Raw genomic sequence first — 25,706 nt, 5'->3', positions numbered from 1 at the left:
ATATCCGATAAACCATTAGAGCCAGAAAATACAAAGTACTCTCAAACTTCATTAGAGAAAACTTAATATGGGGTAAATGATTTAAACAATGTTGTCACAAAATTGGGCGTATGAATGGAAGCTGCTGACTATCACTATTGTTTAGGGAATACACATTAAAAACACAATGAGAGACACTAAGCCTCTATGAGAAACTCTACTGGGAATGTAAAACTGCACAATTACTTTGGAATTGACTCAGCCATTCTGCTCCTATCTATTTGCTTATGAAAACTGAAGAGAGTGTATGGATATACACTCTTTATCTATAGATTTTTATAATGACCAATGATTGGAAATAATCCAAATGTTTATTGACAGGTTGTTAGATAAGCAATTGGTGTCTATCTATTCCATGGTATACTTCACAGCATATCATTTTCCTTTCATAAAACGGAAAGAAATTTTGAGGGATGCAACATCATAGCTCATCATGCAAAGTGCTAAATAATTATGTCCAGCAAAAGAAAGTCTCTTCATAAAGAGTACAGAGACTATAATTTTACCTAATTAAAATTCTTGAAAATCCAAAGAAATCTATTGTGACAGAAATTAGTTAGTTCATTAGTGCCTATGTATGAGGTAAGAATAAAAAAATCAAGATAGCTGCAAAAAGATATGAGAAAATTTGGGGAGTGATAGTATATTCACTACTTACATTATGTTGATGATTTCATGAGCATATATATGTCAAACTTACCAAACTATACACCTTATATTATATGAGACTTATTGCATATCAATTATTCAACAATAAAATTTAAAAAAGAATATTAAAATGTATTTTACAAATACATTTAATTGAATGATTTAAATTTATATTAGCTATAAATGTTTTCTGAAAGTCTGAATTCAAACACATACTAATATGTTAAAATTTAGAAAAATTATGAGTTATGCATTAAATTTTCTTAAATTTTGTAATATCTATAAATTATAATCATGGCAAGTTACATATGCTATACCATTTTAAACACAAGGTAAATATATTGCTTAAATAGTTGTACAAATATAAGCCTAACATACAAAATGACATGTGCATTTGAGTATATGCATGTTTCTATGTGTGTCTTTACCTTCGTAGATCAATACTTGCAAAAATATTAATGGATGATGTTTTAATGTTATAAGCTGTAGAATATTTATTATATTTGTTTTCAAAATCAAACAATTACTCAGCCCAAATTCAAATACTATACTAGCACTGAAATTCATAATAATTTACACAGAATTTTAGCAAAGCACTTTCCCATATTTTTTCATAAAAAAGAACTTTTTATAAATTTTTACATACCACATTTTGCAGTTTAACTTTTATTGTCAAGATTAATTTTTAAGATAAACACATAAAAAGTGTACCATATATGGAGTACTGATAACATTTATATATGTATATCTTATATAATAATTATGTTAAACATATCTAGCTCACCAAATATTTATCATTTCATTATAAATGACTTATAAAACATTCAAAGTTATTTTTCTAGCTTTTTGAACATTATTGTCTATATTTTTATAATTTTTATATTTAAGTTTTAAATTACTTATTGGTGATTTTGGTGCTTAATTTGGGGCTTATAACCATTGTCTGTCTTGAAGAGTTAAAAATGTTGTATTTTTTTAAACTTAGAATATAGCCAATGAGAGACACCTCTGTGAAAGCAGAAAGCAGAAATGGGATAATCATTGAGTTTAGAGCTTGAATGCTCACAAATTGAGCTACTTCATGCATGATATATTTCTTTACATCTAAAACCTGGCCATTTCTCTGACTGATTTTGATGGTAAAAAGGCACAAGTCTGCCAAGTATTTGACTTAAAAGTTAACTAAAAAGTGAAAAAAAGAGAGTAATTCTATGCTTCCGTTCAAAGTTAACTTTTAAGGCATAATATTCACAAATAGATTAAGGGAGTGAATCTACCTGTTTTCACTCAGGTACACAGAAAATCAGCTTGAAAATACCTAATACTTAGATGAAACCTAAGAAGGCTCTGACTTTAGTAACAGAAAACTTTTAGAAATTATTTAAAAAAAAAATTTGTCATCAGAGTTAATTAATTGAAAATGTCAGTACTTATCAGGAAATAGCCTTCTTTTCAAGTAACTTCTTAATTTCCCTCATAATCACCAGAGTTTCAGGTTTCTGATTCAGACAGGAAAATATGAATCAGAAAAGGAACTATTCCTTAATATCAATGAAAGAAATATTTACTAAAATTTCCCCAGAAGTTTTTTTGTCCATGCTGCCCTGGGAAGATTGTGTAATGTGACTGTACCTAACTAAGTTGAGAGGCAGGGATGAAAATGCAAATATCTGGTTTTGATTGGTTAGAATTCGTCATTATCCTCTGATTCAACAGACTGGATTAAAGAGGGAATGGTTTTCAGATAGGTATCATCAAGGAATGCTACAATCATCTTCACTTATCCTAAGTAAATGGTAAAGCTATTAAATATTTCAAATGGATATAGACTTAAACTCTTGATTTTCTACAAGACAATGCATTTAAATGTATACTATATTGAAATAAAACTGTGTAAAACAGAATGAGAAGGAAAGAGTGGATATTTATATAAGTATATGACTTTCACTGTTCTAATATTTATTATGTAAGTGACCCTCTAGTAACAATTTATGATATTATAAATTAAATGCATACATATATATGGTTAAAAATCAGTTATATTGAAAGATGTATATTACCAAAGGTATTATATTTAAAATGTGTATTTTACCAAATAACTGCAAAAATTGCCTATAAAATTCACAAAATAAATTAAATGCTATCTATCTGTCTTCCTCCCTTACTATCAACAGCAAGAAAAAAGTAATCTCATTGATTTTCATGAAACTAAACCTTCAAAATTGGTATTTTAAGAAAAACAGAGGGATTTTAAAAGTATATCTTTAATTTAGAATACTTGTAGATTTCAAAGAAAATTTCAAAGTAATTACACAGACTTTTTTCACCTAACATAAACCTGGTCTCACTTATAATTAATATCTTACATTAGCATGGAACATATATTTTATCAATGAACAAATACTATTACATTATTAGTTAAGTCCTTACTTTACTCACATTTCCTCACATTTTTTTTCAAATTAATGTCTTTTTTTTCCCTGTGGTAGGTTACCATTCAGGATACCACAAATCCTTTATTTATGTCTTCTTTGACATCTCTTGACTGTGACAGTTTTATTAGACTTAATGACTGATGATTTGGAAGTGTATTGGTTCATTATTTTGTAGAATGTCTTTCCATTGAGAGTTTTCTGATTATAATTAGGCTGGGATTATGAACTTTTGCTCTCATTACATCCTATCAAGAAAACACTACCAACATGATGTTTTGCTGTTGATTTTTATTTTGATCACTAGGCAATGTAGTGTTTGTCATGCGTCTCCACTAATACTGCTCTTTCCAGCCTTTACCTTCTGTGCTGTCTGAAAGAAAATCTATGCACAGCTCATGCCTAAGGAGTAAGAAGTTGTATCTGTCTTCTGAGGGTAAGATAAACACAGAATGATTTGAAATTATTTTGCAAATTTTTCTATCCTACATCATTTATTTACTTATTCAGTAATATATTTATATAGTATCAACAAATTCATTGGATTTTCAGAAAAAGTGTTTCAAAAGAGTAAGGAAAGTTCAGAGGTTTACATTACTTGATAATCTTTCTTAGGCTTACATATATTTTTAACAGTCGCCAAAAACATAGATTTTTATTGCAATCAATTTTTACTGAGACTTTTACAAATATAAATTATTCCTTATTGTCAGCATTTGCTACATTATTGGAACTCTAGTCTTTTCTCCCTCTCCTCAACAAGAAAATCCTGGTTGCCTTCTAAAGCTCACAGCAATCTAGACTTAAGATACAAAATTCAAGGTCTATGTATAAAATTCTACAAATTATATATCTCATTTGTTGGAACCTTTTACCTCCCTTGGGACTTCGGCCATTATTGGGTGTTGGCTGAGGTGGCCTCATGGATTCTTCCAGAGCATTTCCATATACTTGACCTGGCTGGATTGGCGCAAGCCGGCTTTTGACTTTAGCCTCACCTAATGGTTTAACCTGAAATCTGCCTAGGCCCCTAGTGATAGTGATGTAACTGCTTCTTCTTGGTTCTCGCTACTGTCTCTTCTTACCCCCTCCTATCACTATATAACCTTGTCCCTGACAAATAAAGTTGAGATTGCTGCACCTTCACGGTTGACTCAACTCCCGACTTGGTGTGATTCTTGGCAAGGCTAGGTGGTTGGCTGGGGTCCTGACACTCACCCTCTCACTCAGATAAGGGAAGCACCAGCTGGTCTCCTGCATTTCCCAAACCTTTTTTGGAGGGCGGTTCCGACATCATTGGCCTAAATAATGTCTTACATGTTTTCCAGTCACCAGAAAGGGCGATTTAATATTTTTTTTCAGTATTAAATACATCTCAAAGTGTAAGGGCCCACTGTTCCAAAGGCCAAAGAAACTTATACAAATATCAATAAAAAAGTAGCTCTGACAGGAAAAGCTACCATTTTACATTTTTACCTGCAAATCCTATCCCTTTGAAAATCCACTAGGAATAAGGTCAGAAACAAATTCAGAAGTTCTAATTTACTTAAAATTGTGTTATATGTGTATTCCTTATATATCTATCCTTTGAAGAAAATAGAAAATTGGTTTTTGAAAAAACTATTGATTTCATTCAAACATCCCCTTGACCCACATCCATTCACTGGTGTTAAACTTCCTTGACTTTTAGCAATAAACTATGCCCTCATCTTTAGTATGTTATATATTATAACTGTAGACTTAGTCAAAGGCATAATTATTTTTCTACTCTTTGTACTTTCTACAGTGTTTAACATAAAATGGCTTGTCATGCAATGCTCAAAGAAATTTTGTTTGTAAGTAAAAGGAATTAGCTCATGGTTATAGAAGTTCTAAGGCCTCTAATTTAAGTAATGTAAGGTGTCAATTTTTCCACCAGATTTAGCATAGATATGTTTATTTGGCCATTACATTAACCAATTTTGTGCAGAATATACACTCCTTAAGGTCAGTATACAAATGTAATTTACTTTAAATGTAATTTACTTTGTACCTAACTGTGTTTGATTTTTAGATTTAAATATTCTTTTGTTCAATTCATGGAATTATTATTGCCTTTTGTATATGGATAGGATGATTTGAATTTGAATCATTTCAATAGAAGCAATAGTTTTGTGACTCATTATTGCATCCACTTTTGGCATAATAGTGAAGATGTGTGAAGTACATCACATGGTGTCCTAGAAATATTCAAAATATTTCTGAATACTTTGATTATTTTAAATCCTAAAAGGAAACATTCCTCTCAGACTCTAATAGGATAAAGCATGTGTTTGTGATGAGCAAACTATTTACTTTTATTTTGTAATATAATTTCTAGGTCCTTTTGATTTGACTTTCAGAGATATTCTAAAATTCTGCTATGTTAGACACTTAAGAATGAAGATATTATTTCATTGAATAGATTGTTCATTCCTTGGTTTGGATCTCTATGCCTTCCTCTATCATAATAACTCTTAAATTTGGTCTTTTTATGCTATCCCATATTTCTTGAATGTTCTGCTTGTGGTTTCTTACCATTATCACTGTGTGGACTATGTTCTTTTCAAAGTTATATATTTTACCTTTATTATCTGATGTCCTATCTTCCAAGTGGTCTACTCTGTTGCTGATGCTTTCATTTAAGCTTTTAATTTGGTTTATTGTTTCTTTAATTTCAAGGATTTCTGTTTGTTTGTTTGTTTTAGAACCTCTATTTCCCTGTTGAGGTGACCTTTTGCTTCTTTGTTTATGGAGCTCCTTGTCACAGTGATTTTCCACTGCTTGTATTTGCTCTCTTATATCTTCCTTGAGTTCATAGAACATTTTAACTATGTATATCCTGAACTTTTTCTCTGTCATTTTTCTGCTGTGGCTGCCAGTGATTCTAATGATGTAGTATCTTGATTTGTTTTTGGTAATTAATATTATCAAAATGACCATACTGCCAAAAGCACTGTACAAATTTAATGCAATTCCAGTCAAAATCCCAATGGCATTCCTTATAAAAATAGAAAAAGCAATCATGATTTTCATCTGGAAAAATAAGAGACCCAGAAAAGCTAAAGCAATCCTAAGCAGGAAGAGTAAAGCAGATGGCATCACTATACCAGACATTGAACTATACTAAAGAGTAACAGTAACAAAAACAGCATGGTATTGGCACCAAAACAAACTAGTAAACCAATGGTATAGAACAGAGGACACATAGACAAACCCACAAAATTATAATTATCTCATATTACACAAAGGTGCCAAAAACATACATTGGAAAAAAGATGGCATGTTCAACAAATGGTGCTTGGAAAACTGGAAATATATATGCAACAAAATAAAATTAAACCCCTATCTCTCACCATGCACAAAACTCAATTTAAAGTGAATCAAAGACCTAGGAATTGAACCAGAGACTCTGTGTCTAAAAGAAGAAAAAGTAGGCCCTAATCTTCATCATGTGGGACTAGGCCCCAACTTCCTTAATAAGACTCCTATAGCACAAGAATTAAATCCAAAAATCAATAAATGGGATGGAATCCAACTAAAAATTTTCTTCTCAGCAAAAGAAACAATCTGTGAGGTGAACAGAGAGCCTACATCTTGGGAGCAAATTTTCACCCCTCACACATCAGATAGCAAACTAATCTCTAGGGTATATAAAGAACACAAAAAGCTAAGCACCAAAAAAACAAATAACCTGATCAACAAATTGCCAAGGACCTGAACAGACAATTCTCAGAAGAGAATATTTAATCAATCAACAATTATATTAAAAAAAGCTCATCATCTCTAGCAATCAGAGAAATACAAATTAAAACTACTCTAAGATATAATTTCACTCCAGTCAGAATGGCAGCTATTATGAAGAAAAACAACAATATGTATTGGGGAAGATGTGGGGGAAAAGGTACACTCATACATTGCTGGTGGGACTGCAAATTGGCGCAGCCAATTTGGAAAGCAGTATGGAGATTTCTTGGAAATCTTGGAATGGAACCACCATTTGACCCAGCTATCGCTCTCCTCAGTCTATACCCCCAAAAGTTAAAAACGGCATACTACAGGGACACAGCCACATCAATGTTTATAGCAGCACAATTCACAATAGCTAAACGGTGGAACCAACCTAGATGTCCTTCAGTGGATTAATGGATCAAAAAAAATGTGGCATATATACACAATGTAATTTTACTCAGCAATAAAAGAGAATAAAATCATGGCATTTGCAGGTAAATGGATGGGGTTGGAGAAGATAATGCTAAGTGAAGTTAGCCAATCCCAAAAAAACAAATGCTGAATGTTTTCTCTGATGTCAGGAATCTAACTCATAGTGGGGTAGGGAGGGGGAGCATGGGAGAAATAGATGAATTCTAGGTATGGCAGAGGGGTGGGAGGGAAAGGGAGAGGGCTTAGAATTGGCAAGGATGGTGGAATGTGATAGACATCATTATCCAAAGTACGTGCATGAAGACACTAATTGATGTCAACATACTTTATATACAGAGGTATGAAAAATTGTGCTGTATATGTGTAATAAGAATTGCAATGTATTCCACTGTCATTATTTTTTAAAAAAATCAATAAAAAGAATGAAAATAATACCAAAATTATAATATGGTGACTTATTCAAATGGCTATTAAAACATTACTAGTCTTTGATACTTTACTTTAATGGGGAAAAGAAAAATGAGACAGAAAGGGATAAGTCTAAGAGAATACAATTTCTACTGGCAAACTTTAGCAACAGTAAGTAGGCAATGATCCCAAGGAACAAGGTTGAATTAAAGTTATCTGTGAAGCACTTCCATCTTGACATGCTTAAATATTTTATGCACTAACTTGGATATTTGTGTCATAGAAAGAAAAATCTGGCAGGTTTGAGCATTGATTTTCTGACAATGTGTTGGGATCATAAGATCTCTACTATCTTACTTGTCAATATGGCCACTCTACCCACTCTGTCTCTTTTCTGGGGCTTCTGTGTTGACAGACACTTTGGTTGTTAGTTTATCAAATAAATCTCCTTTTTACAGTATTTTGGTTCCCAAAATATGCTGCTTCATATGTTACCTTCTTAGCTTTTAGCTATCATCATATGTTAAAGCTGAGAGATAATTGGATGAAGACTCCTAACAGTAAGATATAGGTGCCCAAGGGATATTCAAAATACCTGATGGGAAGCAAGAAATAGGTACATGTCAGAAAGAGTAAATCTCTAACAGTCTGAATGCATATGGAGCTCTCAAAGTGAGTTGTGTTTATATAACAATATGGTTGAAGGCCAAAGTAAAGCAAGATAAATGATTTTACATTCTACATACTATACTGTATCTGATGAACAACATGATAAAGTATATAGACACTTTGGAATTAGAATGAATGTGAAATAATCCTGAGAACACATAGTGAAGCATATGATTAATACAGAAGAATACACAGCATGCAAAATGAACAGATGACAGCATGGCATCTGCTTCCACTTTTACCTTCTAGCATGCAGAGCCATGGAACATTTAAGCAGTTATAAGACTGAGATCATCAATAAAGTAAAATCAAAACTTTTTTAAGAGAGCAAAATTGGTTATGAAATAAATGTTAAGAGATTTTTCCTTAGAAGTTCAAAAATCAAATATGAATGAGTTATTATTTTGTGGTAAATACATAATCTTCATTCAGTTGCTTGCAAATAACAAGATAACATAGCTTTTTTACAGTCCTGTTAAATCCCACACTATAAACTGCTCAATAACAACAATGTAGATAATATCCACAAAATAAGTATAATTTATTATTTATTTTGATATGATAATTTACTCACACTAGTTTTATCAACATTCAATTTTACATGTGCGCACATATACAAACAACACAACTAAACAAGGTTATTTGCAAAAATAATGGAAAGGCAGGAAAATGATGGAAATATACAACTCATTTTTATTTTTCTATTCTTTCTTAATAAATATACAGGTTATTTCAATATCCTGTGAAAATTACTTAAATGTTTTAAAATAGTGAATAATAATTATACATAAAACCAGTCTTTGAAGGCTCAATTTCTTATATTGAGGACAAAATTGTCTATCTTATAAAAACTCCAAGTTTAAAACTAATATTCTGCTAATGTATTTGCATAATTCATGCCACTTGAATTAAACTAGTAATAAAAATGAAATAATAATTTACTTTTAATTACATTAAAAAATCTCTGAAGGGAGTTTAGATGGTAAAGTCCAGGCTGAATATATTGATATATATTTTCTAATATTAAATAAGAACATAAAACATCTCAGTGCCTATGTGTGACTATTTATTTCATTCAAATGGCTAGCAGTTAGCAGAAGCTATCTTAAAACTCCTTTGCATTGTACCAAGACTTTAATTAACTTCAGTGGCATACAAGCCTTTTTTTCACAAATAAGTTAACTCTTCAGTGTGATTAAAGGTTTGCTATTTGGCAGTTTAATTTTCTAGTCCTCTTTTTAATACCACAACTAGATGGACAGCTTCCTTTATTTAAACAGTATCCTTATCAGTTCTCTACAGGACCTGACACTTTGATAGTAACCTTGCATTTCCATCTCCCACATTTGTTAGAACTCTTAATTCCTTACCCATCAATGAACACAGTATATTTCCAAGAATTTCAGGATAGGAGAAATTAAATAAACTATAAACCAGGAAGAAATTTCTATCAGCAACTTTCTACATAGTGGAAAAGTGCATCTTTTCAAGTATACTTCTCCTTCTGTTTATACAACATGATCATAGATTTTTGGCTTGGCTTGCAATTCAAATATGGGTGTATGCATATACATTTAAAATCAGAAGAGTAGCCCTCTTCTGGTTCATTTTCTAGAGAAGAAAACTAGACTTTGTATATCAAAAAGAATGTTTATATCAAAAGAAAACAAGAGTTATTTTAAGTGTTAAATTTGAAAGTTCATTAAAATTTATATATGCATGTAATTCAGCATATTGCTTTCTAGAACCCAATATAGTAAATAGCACATTGTAGTGATATAGTAGAACTTGTTTGCAGGACAAAGATCATTACACACATTAATGTGTTCAAATTATAGAGCACCATTGCTGTCTGAACAAAACAAACATTAGATTGGGAGAAATGATGAACCAAACCTAGGATGAGCCACTGTGTAGCAATACAGCAGCCAACTCAAGCTACCTAAAACTATTTTGAGAGCAAGATAAACATATGACATTCAATAAACTCCTGTGTATTCAACACTCTATGAAAGGGAAGCAATATGGTAGAGAAAATGTCACTTAATTTTTGATCTGCCATTTATTGTAATATGCTTATTGTCTTTGTCAGGTTCCTTTACCTTACTCACTGGGGTGTATGAAGAATTTTATAGAGTTCTGAAAAACAAATATGTGTCCTCCTATTAATTAAAAACAGATAAAAAATTCTGATTTGCCTCAACATGATTTTATCAATGCAAATTAACAATATACAATATGTTACTCTAAAAATACTTTTGGTGGTTCTAGCTTCACACATAACTAGTACAGATAAGAATTTATCTGTAAAATGTCTGATGTTCAAAATAGAATACATCTATACATCTCCAACTTCATAGGTGATGAAAGTAAAAAGATGCAAAACTGTGAGGCCTAATTATTCTTTTCTTCTCTGACTCTATGCTTTTAAGGATCTCCAATAGAATAACCTCAGAACAGCTTTGACTTCATTAAACCAAATGAAAGGCACTACTATAGGTAAATAATATTCTGGGTCTCCTTTATAAATGATTACAACTACAGAAGACAAGCTCTATTATGTATTGTAAAATGCTCAAAATTTTATTTTTACTACCTTGGACAATGCACTACTGAGACTGAGATCCAAATATATTGATTTTACCACTTTTAAGGAAAAATACAGCTTTTTTTTACTATACTCAGCATGAATAATTCAGTGATGTGTTAAATTAAGCTTAAAGATTTATGTCATTTTAATTTGCATTCTATTCACTTCAACTTTATTATACATTCTTCTAGTATATAGTATGACCCTGCAATATGAACTCAAAGTTTTTAATAGAATTAGTATTTAATTTAGAAAAACTGATATACCATGTTATAATTTCATATTCTCTGGATTACAAATAAGTTCTGAACTTAAAATTAAAGACATCGACTGTAGAAGAATCCTACTAATAATACACATTGTTGCTTATACGAGCCTTTGCTCTCTACAAATGGATAAGATCACAAGCAGATTTTGGAAAATGGCAAATCAAAGCAAATGGAAAACATTTAAAAGAAAAAATTTGAAATAACTTGTACAGCTAAGTAATAACTAGAAAAGTGCTATGACTCTCATAATTGTATATAAATTTATTTCTACAATGGGCATATAGTATTTGCTTCTTTTCCATTTCTGAATTATAATAATGCATAAAAAATTGAATGGTGCCATTATTAGACAAAGAAGCAATTCTCATATCTCAATAAGTACTCACCATTTTCTTATTATTGACTTATCACTTTGTATATATCCAAACATATTTTACTTTTTTATTTTCTCTAAAACAAATAACTTAGTATTTTTTATTTAAAATATTGCTAAATATTCACCTTTTAATTATTGTTTATTTTTCTTTAAAATGTTGTTATATTTTGGAGTTATCACACCACTACATTCACTCCTTGGTATTGTACAACCCACCCCCCGCAAATTGAAGTACTACATGTTTTCTTTATTTCTTACTAAAACCTTCCAATTTCTTGACTCCTTTTTTTTTTCATGCCATTTGCTGAACAAGGAAAATCAAAGAGTTAAAAAAAATTGGGTGTTCCCCATGTCTTAGTATACACAAATTTTTATTATAAAAATGTCTTCTAAAGATGACTCTTTTTTTCTCCAAATAAAATACTATTAAGTTCTGTAATCACTGAAACTTGTATCATTCAAAAATTTATTTCAAGCTACTTTATTCATTTTTCTTTAATTTCTAAGTGAATGAAATAGCTTAGCTTCAAATTGTCCTTTCAAATCTTATATTTGCCAGATTCCATGGGAAAAATAATATCTGTTTAAATCATTTTAAAGCACTCTGAGCCATCTTCTTTGGACACATTATTTCTATAGCTATTATCCATTCTAGACCAAGTTAATCCTTCTTAGTTCCTCCAAAATCTCAATAACTTTGAACATTAAGAAAATATTCTCAAATAGCTAATCACCTTCTGGCTCATTTACTTTTTTCTCTCCCTTTCTGAGATACATTTATTTTTTGCCCTCTTCAAAGCAAAGTCTTCCAGATCAGCTAGTTTGCTAACTAGTCACATATGCAGATACCCTGTATTCTTCTCTTTTATTTATATAATTGTTCACTTCATCCCTTCTTATGATTTTTATATTACATGTAAAAAAGGTATACATTTTCACAGCTACAATTTTCCCTATAATACCACATAAATTATTTGCTTATCTATCACATTTCTGCACACTCATAATTAGAAATTTATTAACCACCAGAGATAGATGTGTACAGGAACAAAGGTCAAAGTGGCAGTGGCAGCTGAGAGGCAGCTTTATATCCTGTTTGTGCTCTGCAAAGCAGAGCCAAATCTGGGTCATTAAATTCAGCAGGAAGCTTTGAAACATCTTCCAACCCTGTGTAGCAGGATGCTGAGTGGTTTTTGACCTAGTTTTGCACACAAGAATTCTAAGACTGCCAGGGCATGGAGACTGGGTGTTAGATCTGTGCCTGTGTTGCTGGAAGGATCCATAAAAGGTTAGCTTCATGAGTGTTCCAGGTCTAAGAAAATTTAATGTGATAATGTTTGCTACCAGCTTAGTTCAGAAGCAAACACTCTTTTATACTACTTTTCAAAGTTGTAAGCAAATTGAAATCAAATTGAGAAGGATTTAGCAGTCCCCTCAGTTATCCTAAACTTACACAGAGTTTTTCCTGACTTTTGGCCTTGACCTTTCTTAGAACATTTACTTTAGAAAAATTAGAATTATAAATTTTTCTCTACTCCTTGGAGATATGTGTTAAAAAGCCTTTTGTCTGTTTTACAGCCCAATGATGTTTTTCTCAAGGGATTAAAAGTGATATATATTATATATGTAATATATATTATGAATATATATATATATATAATAAAGATATATATATATTTATAATGTAAACCTCAGGGGAGATCAATTCTTCAGTTTCTGTGGGGCGGAAGGAATTTAGGAAGATATTGCTGCTAGTTTTGAAATTAACCCCATCACAAAGAAATGTGAAAGTTTACTTTTCCTTTTGTAAAATCAATTAAAGCAAACATAAATTATCAGAGTTCTTACTTTGAATCTAGAACTTAAAAATCCTCTCTCTCTTTGTTTCACCAGAGTAAGTCAGAGATTGATTTGTTATTTCTCTTGCTTATTGCAACAGCTTTGAAAAATGTCTTGCTTACCTGTTTAACTTTGCCTTCTTCAACTTTTTATTTTGTCAAAATATTATTTCAAAATTATGGGGCCAGAAGACAACTAAGTCTTTCATGGCATTTGTGCTTTGATATTCTGAACTCAAAGAATTATGCATCTTCTCTGTTCCAAGAGTCTTCATTTACTGATAATTATATTAATGTTAGCAAAGTACTCTCCATTATAAGCCAAATTCTCAATGAGGACAGATTCCTGCTAGTTATATAGACATTTGGCTCCTTTATCTTATCTTCACAATGCCATCAAGGGCCCTGCTGCATTGATAATCAGACTGTATCCTGCCTTTCTTTTCTAATCTCACAGGATGATCAAGAATTCAGGCAGAATGAACACATGACAATTCTAATAACAAACAAATCATCAATTTACACTGTCATTGCTTCTCTCATGGTATTTGATTATGTCTCCTCATCTCTTATTAAACTTGAAGAGTTATTATGATTTTTTTAACTAATCCAAGTCTTGATAATGTTCCAGACAGCATATTTCATGCCTTCTAACTTCCTCAACTTTTGGCATCATATCATATTTTCCCCTAATCTAAATTATCTCTTTACTTGGACTGTGAGCTTCTGGAGACCAAAGAAATGACTTATGTGTTAGGTTGTTCTCCTGATACAGCTAATACTTCTACATTAAATATCATCCAACAAATGTTTACTAAATTGGCAAAATTATTTGAATGCATGGAATATAATTAGGTTGCAACCAATAAAATACATTGGTGTAGTCAATCAGGGGAATAAAATTTGAAAAATTCATGTTCTCAAATCTAAGTATCTTTATTGTCTCTTTCAACTAAGTTTGTCGTGTCTTTATTAAATGTTCTGTGAGAGTTTTTATATTAATATAACATACTACAAGTATAAATGCTCTTTGAAACCATCATTTCCAAAGGGAAAGACATTTAGAATCTGTTTCCCACCCTAATACTCTAAGCAAGTATGGACATAGATTCTTATTATCTAACAATTAATTATGCTCCCTGCTCCTCTCAAAATTTCAATCCATGGCAATTATCAAGAACACAAGCAACAAAAAATGTTGGGGAGGATGTAGAAAAAAATACATTGTTGGTGGGGCTGCAAATTGGTGCAAACATTATGGAAAGCAATATGTAGATTCCTCAGAAAACATGGCATGGACCCACCATTTGACCCAGCTATCCCACTCCTAGTCATATACCCAAAGGACTTAAAAACAGCATACTACAGTGGCACAGCTACATGACTGTAGCAGATTAACTCACAATAGCTAAACTATGGAACAAACCTAAGTGACCTTAAACAGATGAATGGATAAAGAAAATGTGATATGTTATATATACATATATGAATATTACTCAGCCTTAAATAAGAATGAAATGATGTATTTACCAGTAAATTGTAAATGGATGGAGCTGGAGACTATAATCATAAGTGACATAAGCCAATCCCCTAAAAACTAAAGGCTGAATGTTTTCTCTAGTATCCAGATGGCAATTCACAATAAGCTGGGCAGGGCTAGGGAAGAGTAGAGGTACTTTGGGTTAGATAGAGGGGAGTGAAGGCAAGGAAGGAGCATAAAGGGAGGAAGGATAGCAGAATGAATCAGACATTATTACCCTATGTGCATATATGATTACATGACTGGTGTGATTCTACATCATACACAATCAGAAGAAGGAGAAGTTATACTCCATTTATGTATGATGTGTCAAAACACATTCTACTGTGATATATTACTAATTAGAACAAATAAAAAGTTCATTTCATCAACTCTTTTGTTTATTTACATCAGCCTATTTAAATCCTTTGTGGAAGATAGGAACATATATCTATACATATATACATTTCTGATTTTAGTAACAAATGAAAAGTTAGTCTGAATTTACCCCATTAGAAAATCTTCAACTGAAAAATAAAGTATATAGGCAAAGATTTTCTCTTATGTTTTCAAAGCTTTACTCAATGGAAATGAGCTAAAATGTATAAAACATCAATATGATGCTTCAAGTGTTTTCCCTTACCTGTATATGCAAATTGGACAAGATCCCAGAGGGCATTGGGGTCTATACCTTCCATCTTGATCTCCTCTTGCTTGGCTTCACAAACATCACTTGTAAACATGGCAGCAAAATAGTCAGAGACTGAACTCAGAACGAGCCTGAAAGAGTCACAGGATCTAATTTAAGCCATGATCATAAAACATGAAAACAATGTGTCAATCAGAATGTATTGCAGAGCACATAATCAATCATCAATCAATAAATCAAATGTATTTTTTTATTGCCTCAGGGTTATTCTTTTAAAAACTGATTTGGGAAATCTTGCCCTAACTTTTGGTCACAAAGCATTCTGCTATATTTTCTTCCATTGTTCTAAATATGTTTTTCCTTTCACATTTAGGCTGTTAATTCTTTTGGATAAATTTTCCACATTATATTAAGGTGCCACCTCCATCACAAATTTAAGTCCTGAATATATATTTGTTGTTTCTGAGATTTCTATTATATTTTTTGGCCATCTACTTGTGCCAATACAATAAACTTTTTAATACTGTGATTCTATGTCTTTATAATTAATAAGGCAATCTTTTCTATTTAGTTTTATTTTTATTTAAATATTAATGGAGTGTGATTGTTTCATAAGTGAAGTTTCAAAGTATCTAAAGTAAGTTTTTAAAGCTCTTCCCAATAATCAGTATGGAATTCGAATTTTAAAAATCACTGATATTTCCAATTTCATCTGATGTACACTGGTATTTTTAAAATATAAACCAAACAATCCAAAAGCATAACATCTATAGCTTGTCTACTTTATTGTCAAATATAAAATTGTTTCCAGTATTGAACTATATAGTGTTGGTTAATTCCTATATACTTTTCAGTTTGAGTGGCTTTGTGCATAATATCTTCATTCTAATATTAGTAACTTTATTTTTATTCTAGTAACTTTCAAAAAATATTGTAAATACCACTAAAAAATATTTTTAGGGAAATGGAATCTAGCCCAGCAGTACAAGCTATAGTAAAGAAAAATTTCCTAGTGTTGATACTAGTTTGGTTCCAATAAAAGTTAGCTTTTTTGTTCTTATCATTTATTTTTTGTGATGTAATATGTCCCCCATTTCTAAATATTTAATTTTTTTCTCTTTGTTTTAGGATCTTTCATGATAATATGCATAAAGTAGGGGTTATTTAGTGTTTACTCTGCTTATGATTTTCTGAGCTTCCTAGAGCAGTGGGTAGATTGTCTTTTATCAAATTTAAAACTGTTTTGCAAAGAAATCCTCAAGTTTTTGCACAATTTACTTTCTGATTCTTTCTAGGACTCAAATTATATTTCTGTCTCAACAAAGAGAATGCCTTTCATGCTCTGTGCTTTCTAGTGACTTGAATTTTCTAAAATCTCATTTATTATTTCTCTTTGCTTTATTTATTATAGCCATTTTCCTGTAAATATTTAAATCATTCTTTTGTAGTTACTTTTATGCACTTTTCTGATCGTTTTAACAGCCAGGTCATTTCTAGGTCAATTTTCATCAATTGGTTTTTTTCTTAACAAGTTTTATTCATGTGCTGCCAATTTTAACTGTATAACAGGCATTGTTCCATCCTCCCTCTAAATATTAGAAGCTAAAAATAGATCATAATTTTAGTTTCTATGTTTTTTTATATAAGAAATCTTTTGATTGTTTTGATTGTTGTTGGCATATTCACAGTTTTTTTATTGTTTAAAGAAAAATATAATTTTTTGGATTTTCTGGTGATTAATTGTTGCTTTAGTGGAAATAAAGAGTTCCCATGTACATTTTCCATCCTAAATGGAAATACAAATTTTGTACAGATTGTAAAACTCTTGATAATACAGCTTCACTTATAAAGGGAAAATTAAAAACAGGGGAAAAAAGCACATGGTTAAGAGTTGTGTTCTTCACAGTTGTTAGAGTTAGCAACTCAAAACTTCCTTTTTTAAGAGTAGGGTAGAGTAAATTCAGAAAATTTTGAGGATTATCAGCAAAAGATCAGTCAATGACTTATAATAAAAGAAAAAACAAAATATGATGCTGGACTGCAATTGGAGGATATTATATATATATTTTTTTTTCTTTGCTCTTAACATAAAAAGTGTAGAAATTCCTATTTATTTTTCTGTATGAATGTAGTTTAAGGATTTCCTGGAAGAAGAGCAGACCATAGAGCAGGAACTTCTGTTGTTCTAGAATTTAAATTTAAATTCAAAACTAATTCAGATGTGCCAAATGAACTAAATGAGATTCCTACCTTGCAAGTAAACCAACAATAAACTAAATGCATTTCTTTAGTTTTCCTTTTTCCCCTAAGAATACTCTAAAGGACATAAAAGAAGAAATGTCAATATCTGTAAGATTTCATGATATTTTAGTAGGAAAAATTTTCTAATTACTTATTTTGCAGTTTTATGTGTTTTAAATGCTTATCTTTTGTATAATATAAGTGAAGGGGCCTGGTAAAATTTAATTTAAACAAAAAAGTACATTTCTTCTTTTAAGTAAACAAAATTCCTTAAGTATAAAATTTATGCATTTAAGAAGCTCCTTGTGGGACTTATGATTTTATGCATGTTAATATTAGTGCCTAGAATGGCAACACACTAGAAATACTTAAATAATCAGTTCCCTATTTATTGTTCGATAACATGCCAATTCTTTACATTCTCAAAGTTTGACAGAATAATTCAACCACAGATATCTTCAAATATATATTACATGCCAGTTAGAAAAATCACTGTCAAGTGATAAGCTTTGTCTAAAACACTAAATATAATCTTATATGACACACATATAAACTATGAAAAAAATGGGATAAGTACCTTTCCAGGTGTAAGAAGTACATGAACATAAAGTTAACCAGTTCAATTATAACACACAAAATCCACATTTGTGGGAATAAGACATCCTATAGAGCAAAATATTGTGTGACCTATGTAATTTAATTTTAAATCATTACATAAATATTCCCCATCTTCTATGACTTATAAAATACTGCTAACTCAGTAATAGAAATGCAGAAAAATTTAGACTGCATTTAGATTTAGTGACACATAAGCTTTGAATTAGATTTTAGAAGAAGGATTTAATGCACAACAAAAATTAATATCTTTATATGTACATATTTGGCTTCCATCAGTGCAAGAGAAGCAGAAGCAAAAACTGCATAATTGAGTGTATTAATGCAAATACTTTGGAAAATCTCTTATTGAAGTCACTGCAAATTTATTTCCTTACAAATCTATTAAACATTGCTAAGTTCCATCTCAATTTTTGTGATGTTTGACATTGTTGACTTCCCAATCTTTAAATCAGTTTTTGGCTAAAGCAGTACAGACTTCTTATCTCAGCTTACCTCTGATTCAATGACTTCTCTCTGCTTTTACTATTTGACCCTTTCATTATCATAGGTACTTTTCAGGCCTCTGTACTTTGCCTTAACATTCAATGCCACTGAATCATTCTTAAGCATGGTAATAATTGGTACTATCGTAGTTTTAAATCTAACTTTGTATCTCAGATACCTGTAGAAATTGCTCATTAGGCATTTAACCTGTCTAAACTAAACTCAAATCTTTATTTCTTTTGTTTACATTTTCCTGTTTTTAAATGGCACACTGCCAACATATCCAACATCCAGAACAGAAATTAGGAAATTAGCATTATGTTTCCTTCTACTTTATTGCCTATGTCAAATGTGACAAAAAACCCATTTTTCTTTTTGTAGGGTTTGCTGTTGCTCTCCTTAGGAGGCAGAGCCACATCTCCAGGGGCAATAATGTTAGTACCTAAGAGCAACAAGGCACCTCTTTTCAGAAAAACTGTATTTGGTTTAACAAGAGCTGTCCCAGACCTTGGAAGTTAACATGATTCTGCTCCTCTCACTTCATTTTTCCCAGCTTTCAACCTCTGTGTGGATTCAAAGGCAATGACTGCTAGAACCAAAGTATGAAGGGCTGCCCCCTGGCGTCAGGGTGTGACAAACAGCAGCAAGTCATGCTTCAGAGCCTGGGAGATGAAGATGAAGTAAGGCTCCTTTCTAAATTTGTTCCTTCCTTTGCCCTCTCCTCCTTCACTTTCTTCTAAGGGCACTCACTCTATAAATAAATCATGCACACCTGACTTCCAGACTCAGGGTGTATTAATAGGGAACCTTACTTATGACACCATTTTTCAAAATATTTCTCAGTTCATCTCTTTACATTCCTAGAGCCCTCATTTCATGCCTGGATTAACTAAAACAGCTTCACAGATCATTGACTTGTTTCTGCTGGGCTTACTTTTCATGCATTTGTTAAAGTTGCACCATATTTCAAAGATATCTTTCAAAATTATGATAGTCTATCTACTGTGATTGCTAAAAGCATTACTTTTCTATCTTGGATTACCTGATTTGAGATTCTATCTTCACTGTTTTTGACTGTATATGATAATGTGTGAAACTCTTTTAATTTTTCCATGATACAGTTTTCTGTACTATAAGAAAATATGGGGAAAATCGGGGTTTCCCTTTCCTTTAAGACACATGTAAAGTACTTTAAACCGCCTGGTTTGTAATCAACACTGGGCATATTAATAAGCATTATCATTTTTATCATGTTACTATAATATGATAATATTATAATTATTATATGATATATTATAATATGATATAATATTATGATAGTAATTATCATATTATTATTGACTTATTTATGTTACTCCCCTCCTAAAGAATCTATATTAGCTTCTAATTATACTTAGTATTTCAATCCAAACTTCCCTATTGATTTTCAGGGTTTATCTTAATAATCTCTGTCTCACCTTATGGTTTAAGTTCCCACTATTTACAACATTGACTATTTTACTTTTACTTAACAGTTATCCTTATAAATTTCATAAATATAAATTATCTATTTTTCCACAGTACTCTATTTAACATAACACACCAGTTCTTTTTCACTGGGCTGAACTCAAAAGCAATTGTTCTAAAAATCTTTCAAAACACATTATCATGCTGTTATTTTCTTATTTGACCATATCTCACATTTGACATCAAAAACATATTTCAATTTCCAGTTATTGGCAACTAGAGTAATTTCCACAATTATTTGATAGGTTTTTCTTAACTACTTAAGTATATTGGAAACTCCATGAGGAAAAGCATCATGTTTTATAATCCCTATGCAAACAGGGAAGAGACCAATGCTAATACATGTTAGAAAAATGTTTGTCTTGATCAGTACAAAGAAAGATGCTTCATACTTTGCCAAAAGTCAACAGTATGCCTAAGATGACATTAAATGGTTTTCCTAATGACAGGGGAAAATAACATTTTAAACAATTTCAGTTTCTTTAATTGTTACAGTTTAAATGTGAGGTGTCTCCAAAAAGCTCATGATAAGACAGTTCAGAGGCAAAGTGATTATGAGTATTGTAACCTATTCAGTGTGTTAATCCACTGATGTGGACTAACTGGGCAGTAACTGTGGGCAGGTAGGGCGTAACCAGGAGAAGTAGTTCACTGGGGAGATGACTTTAGAGTTTATGTTTTGTCCCTGATGAATGGAGCTCTGTCTCTGCTTCCTGGTTGTTGTGTACTGAGCTGATTTCCTCTGCAGTGCCCTCTAAGCTATTTTCATATCTATTGGTCACAGAGATGCAAATATGACAGAAACAATAATTAGTTTATTTTCCTGAGGTACAAAGTTATTACAAATTATACAATTGAGTGAGAGATTTAGAAGGATATTATATTTAATAAAATGGAAGAAATTACTTATTTCTTTTCTATCAAAAAAATTCCATCATCACAGAAAAGCAATACTACTATCCTGCTCCAGGGCATTAATATCTCAGTTACTTATGAAAGTAATTTCTTTTTATTGCATTTAATATAGTTTAAGTGCTATAAAATAAACCATCTCAGTTACTATTTTTTAGCCACACTATTTCCATTATATATGGTATTATAAAGAACATTAAAATGGGAAGGGTAGAGTGAAAAGAGTTTGACCAATGGGTACTAAGTTACAGTTAAGAATAAAAAGTTCTAATATGCCATTGGACCATAGGGTGTTTATGCTTAAAAAATATGTACTGTATATCTCAATAAAGCTAATCGAGAGAATTTTGAATGCTTTCATCATAAATAAATGATAAATGATTGAGGAGACCGTTATGTTTAGCTTCACTTAAATAATACATAATCTATACATGTATTAAAACATTGCATAGTGCCCTAATAATTGTATAATTTTGTTTCACTGTCTCACTAAAAAGGTTAAAATAATTTAACTTTATAAATAAATATGTAAACAAAATACTAAAGAAACTTCATACACAAGACTATTTGTTTGTCTTTTAGGATTAAATCACTAATTTTCCTTATTTTGTTGAATTCTAGGATATATTGTGCTTGAACCAAAACATGAACTTGTCACTTTCATTCTCCATTCATATTGGGCAGGTTACTGACTTTGTAACCAATAAAATAACACATTTTTAGCACATTGTATTATACTGTTTATTATACTGTTAGAGCAGTTATTTTACAAGACGATTTTTTTTCAACCTAAGGTATTAACTATATTGTGTGTTCTGATCCTTCATATATTCTTGATTAAAAATTGTCCCTGAGGCTTTCTCAAGTATCTTTTATTTATGAGATTTTTTTAAACAGAACCAAATGACATATTTTCATTTCTCCACTGGGTAAATATATCACTGAAGATTCTAGGTCAAAAGTGCTTTATTGAAAAAATAAATATACTTTTATATAGCACAGATCAAATAATTATTCCTTGGTAAAGGAAACAGTACATGCCTAAAATACCATTAATTATTTTTCCAAATGTTTCTAATAGTTTTGAACAATAATGGTTTTCTTACTCTTTGATAAGAAATGAATTTTACCTCTCACAAAAGTATTAATATTCTACCATTTTAGCCTTTAGAAAATAAATTACTAAGTACCATTAACACTAATACATTATAAGGAAGCCTAAGGAATCTCTAAGAAAAATTCTTGCTTTTCTTTTACTCTGGTTCTTTCTTTTATTTTTTCCTTAAACTCAGATACCAGAGAAGTCCTGATTTTCATGGAAAAGTATCTGTTTTGAAACTTATTTTGATAGTGTAGCAGAAAAATTAAAGATCTGTGTTTGTAGTTATGTAGATTTGATTCAATTTTTGATTCTTTCTGTGAAAGAGGGTCTAAGTTATTTAATTCATTAATTTATTTATTATGATTATGATTATGATTATGATTATGATTATGATTATGATTATGATTTTTTACCCAGGATTGAACCAGGGGCGCTTAACCACTGAGCCACATCCCCAGCTCTTTTTTGTATTTTATTTAGAAATAGGTTCTCACTGAATTGCTTAGGTCATCACTAAGTTGCTAAGGCTGGTTTTGAACTCATGATGCTCCTGCCTCAGCCTTTTGAGCCACTGGTATTATAGGTGTATGCCACCATAACCAGCATATTTAATCTGTTACATTTTCTTTCTTTTAAAGTACAAAATAATCCTAATAATACATTAAGGTTTTCTTATGAACAAAAGCATATTAAAATAATAACTATATTCTTGAAATTATATGGATTATCATCTATGTGAAAATAGAATACAATACATGTAAAAGGCTCAGTGTTTTGTTTATAAAAGAGCATTCTTCTCATCACCATCAAATATAATAATTTTCTTCTCCATTTAAGTTTTCGTGTGATCATATATTTATTGTATGATTGTTCAAAAGAGTTCAACTGGCCCGATACAGAGGCGCACGCCTGTAATCCCAGCTGTTCAAGAGGCTGGGGCAGGAGTATCATGTGTTCAAAGCCAGCGTCAGCAAAAGTGAAGTGCTAAGCAATTCAGTGAGATCCTGTCTCTTTAATAAAATACAAAATAGGGCTGGGAATGTTGCTCACTGGTCAAGTACCTGGTATCTCCCCCCATCACACACACAAAAAAAGGGTTCTTTTAATATATATTTTTCCTTTTTTAAAAAAATAAGATAACCTATCCTTTATCCTGCTGCAAGGGTCCCATTCTCCACAGTTTCCATAAACATTATAAATAATATGATTCCCAACTAAGAATATGTTAGCTATGCAAAGATTTGTACATTTATGTCTACTCAATACAGTTACTCTTAATAATGGCTAAAGGTGGATAAAAATTTCACATTGAGTTATACTTATTTCAGTATTTACCTGTATATTATATCACACAAGGATCTGCAAACTCCTTAATTTTCAAACTATTGGAAATTTCAGTGTGTAGATGTTAATATTGATTTGATATTTCTAATTTTCATCCTCTGACATTCCTGATTACAGGTAGTCCATCTATTTAAAAATCCACTATATTTGCTATTCAGACATTACATGCAAATATTTGGTTCACTTGTCAATAATCAATTATACTTGGTATATGTGAGAAATCTATATTTATCTTAGGATTTCTATGGAGACCAAGATCATGAATGAATTCAAAATTTTGATTGCTTTCCTTGCAAAAAATATATTACTGTGTTGCCTAACCAAGGCCAGTTATTATTATTTCAGACCTTACCTATTTAAAAACAATACTAGTGACATATTAATATAACAACATAGACATGATATTTTATAAATGAATTGAAAGTTGTGAACTAAATAAAGTTATAAATTCATATACAACATAATCAGCACATGAACAAAGTGTTTAATAATGGGGAGTCCTATAATAGGATAATTTGTTAAATAGAAATTTATTTCAAAGTTTTGAATGATGTGATAATTAATATAAATCAAATATGTGTAATATTTATGAATGAATATTTGTTGACTGCTTATATTAATTTGTGATGTCTTTCTGAAAGAGCAGTGGACCTTAAGACAAATTATGTATTTTTACATTATTTGATATTATTATATTTCAAACACACATTTTCCAGTGCTAGTGATTATAATACCATATATAATTTGCCCTAAGATAACACTTGGCTATATTAATCAAAATATGGGAAACTTTTAAAATCCATTTGTTTGTTTTCTACTCGTGATAATTATTTGCTTTAAGCCAATAGCTAGTTTTGTATTAGTTACAATTTTCATTGTGCAAATGTATAAACAAGGCAGTATAATATATCTACAATTATTCAAAACAGGACTTGCTATTTGTAGTTTTCCCACAAATACTTTTCATATATTTGTTAGTATTTATTTAACTTATAATTCTAAGGATGCCAATTATTTATAATATATTGATAAAATTATAACCATAATGTTGTCTAAAAATTTAGTTGGGAAGACATTAGACTATCAGGCTGAAATGGATCCAACATTCTGGATTCCCACATAAGCAAAGCCCAAGTCAGAGTAATTACTTGCTACCAACTGATCTGTAACTAGGCCTTAACCAATTCATTCCTTCTTTTCTTGTTTCCAGGAACACCTTAGGAAAGTTTTCCTTCCAACTCTTTTGGTGAGGCTCTGATTGGTAAAATGTTGTCTGTTCAAATAAACTTAACGTGCCTCAGTCTATTTTGAAAACAATGTGAAATATTATGCATAAAGAACAACCACAGAACATAATGCTTATAAATGGTTCTAATGAAAAAGAAAATATCAAGTTATGTCTAATAAAATATGACTAGGTAATATGAATTATGTCTCTGCTCTTTTTTTGGAATGGCAATTTTCTTTCTTTTTTTCTATTTGTTCTTTATTTTAAATACATGACAGTAAAGTATATTTTGACATATTTATGCAAATATGGAGTATGTCTTATTCTAGTTAGGATCCCAGTCTTATGGCTGTACATGAGGAAATCCATATGTAGCAGAATGAAATTTAACTCCCATCTCTTACTGTGTAAAAACTCAAAAGTGGATCAAAGACCTAGTCATTAGACCAGAGACTCTGTGTCTTTTCTTTAAAAATAAACATTTTATGTATTACTCTTTTGAGTTGATTATAGGCCCCTTGTCTCCTTAAGCTGATACACACACACACACACACACACACACACACACACACATATATTGCACATATTACAACACTGACTATTTTTCTCAACAGCAATGAAGAATAATTACTCTCTTGCAAAGGATAATTCAA

At 30.9% G+C, this 25,706-nt stretch overlaps 1 protein-coding gene across 1 annotated transcript in view; it reads right to left on the bottom strand.

Annotated features, from left to right (window-relative positions):
- Positions 1–25,706, bottom strand: part of Klhl1 (kelch like family member 1) — a 364,387-nt gene that overhangs the window by 214,698 nt on the left and 123,983 nt on the right. Inside the window, exon 3 of the mRNA XM_005324822.4 lies at positions 15,614–15,750. Coding sequence (XP_005324879.2) covers positions 15,614–15,750 — 137 coding nt within the window. The remainder of the gene's footprint in view (positions 1–15,613; positions 15,751–25,706) is intronic.

This window comes from Ictidomys tridecemlineatus, chromosome 6 (genome assembly GCF_052094955.1).
Source record: "Ictidomys tridecemlineatus isolate mIctTri1 chromosome 6, mIctTri1.hap1, whole genome shotgun sequence".
Classification (NCBI taxonomy): domain Eukaryota; kingdom Metazoa; phylum Chordata; class Mammalia; order Rodentia; family Sciuridae; genus Ictidomys; species Ictidomys tridecemlineatus.
The sequence above is the reverse complement of the archived record's forward strand: the minus strand, read 5'-3'. Positions and strand labels throughout refer to the sequence as shown.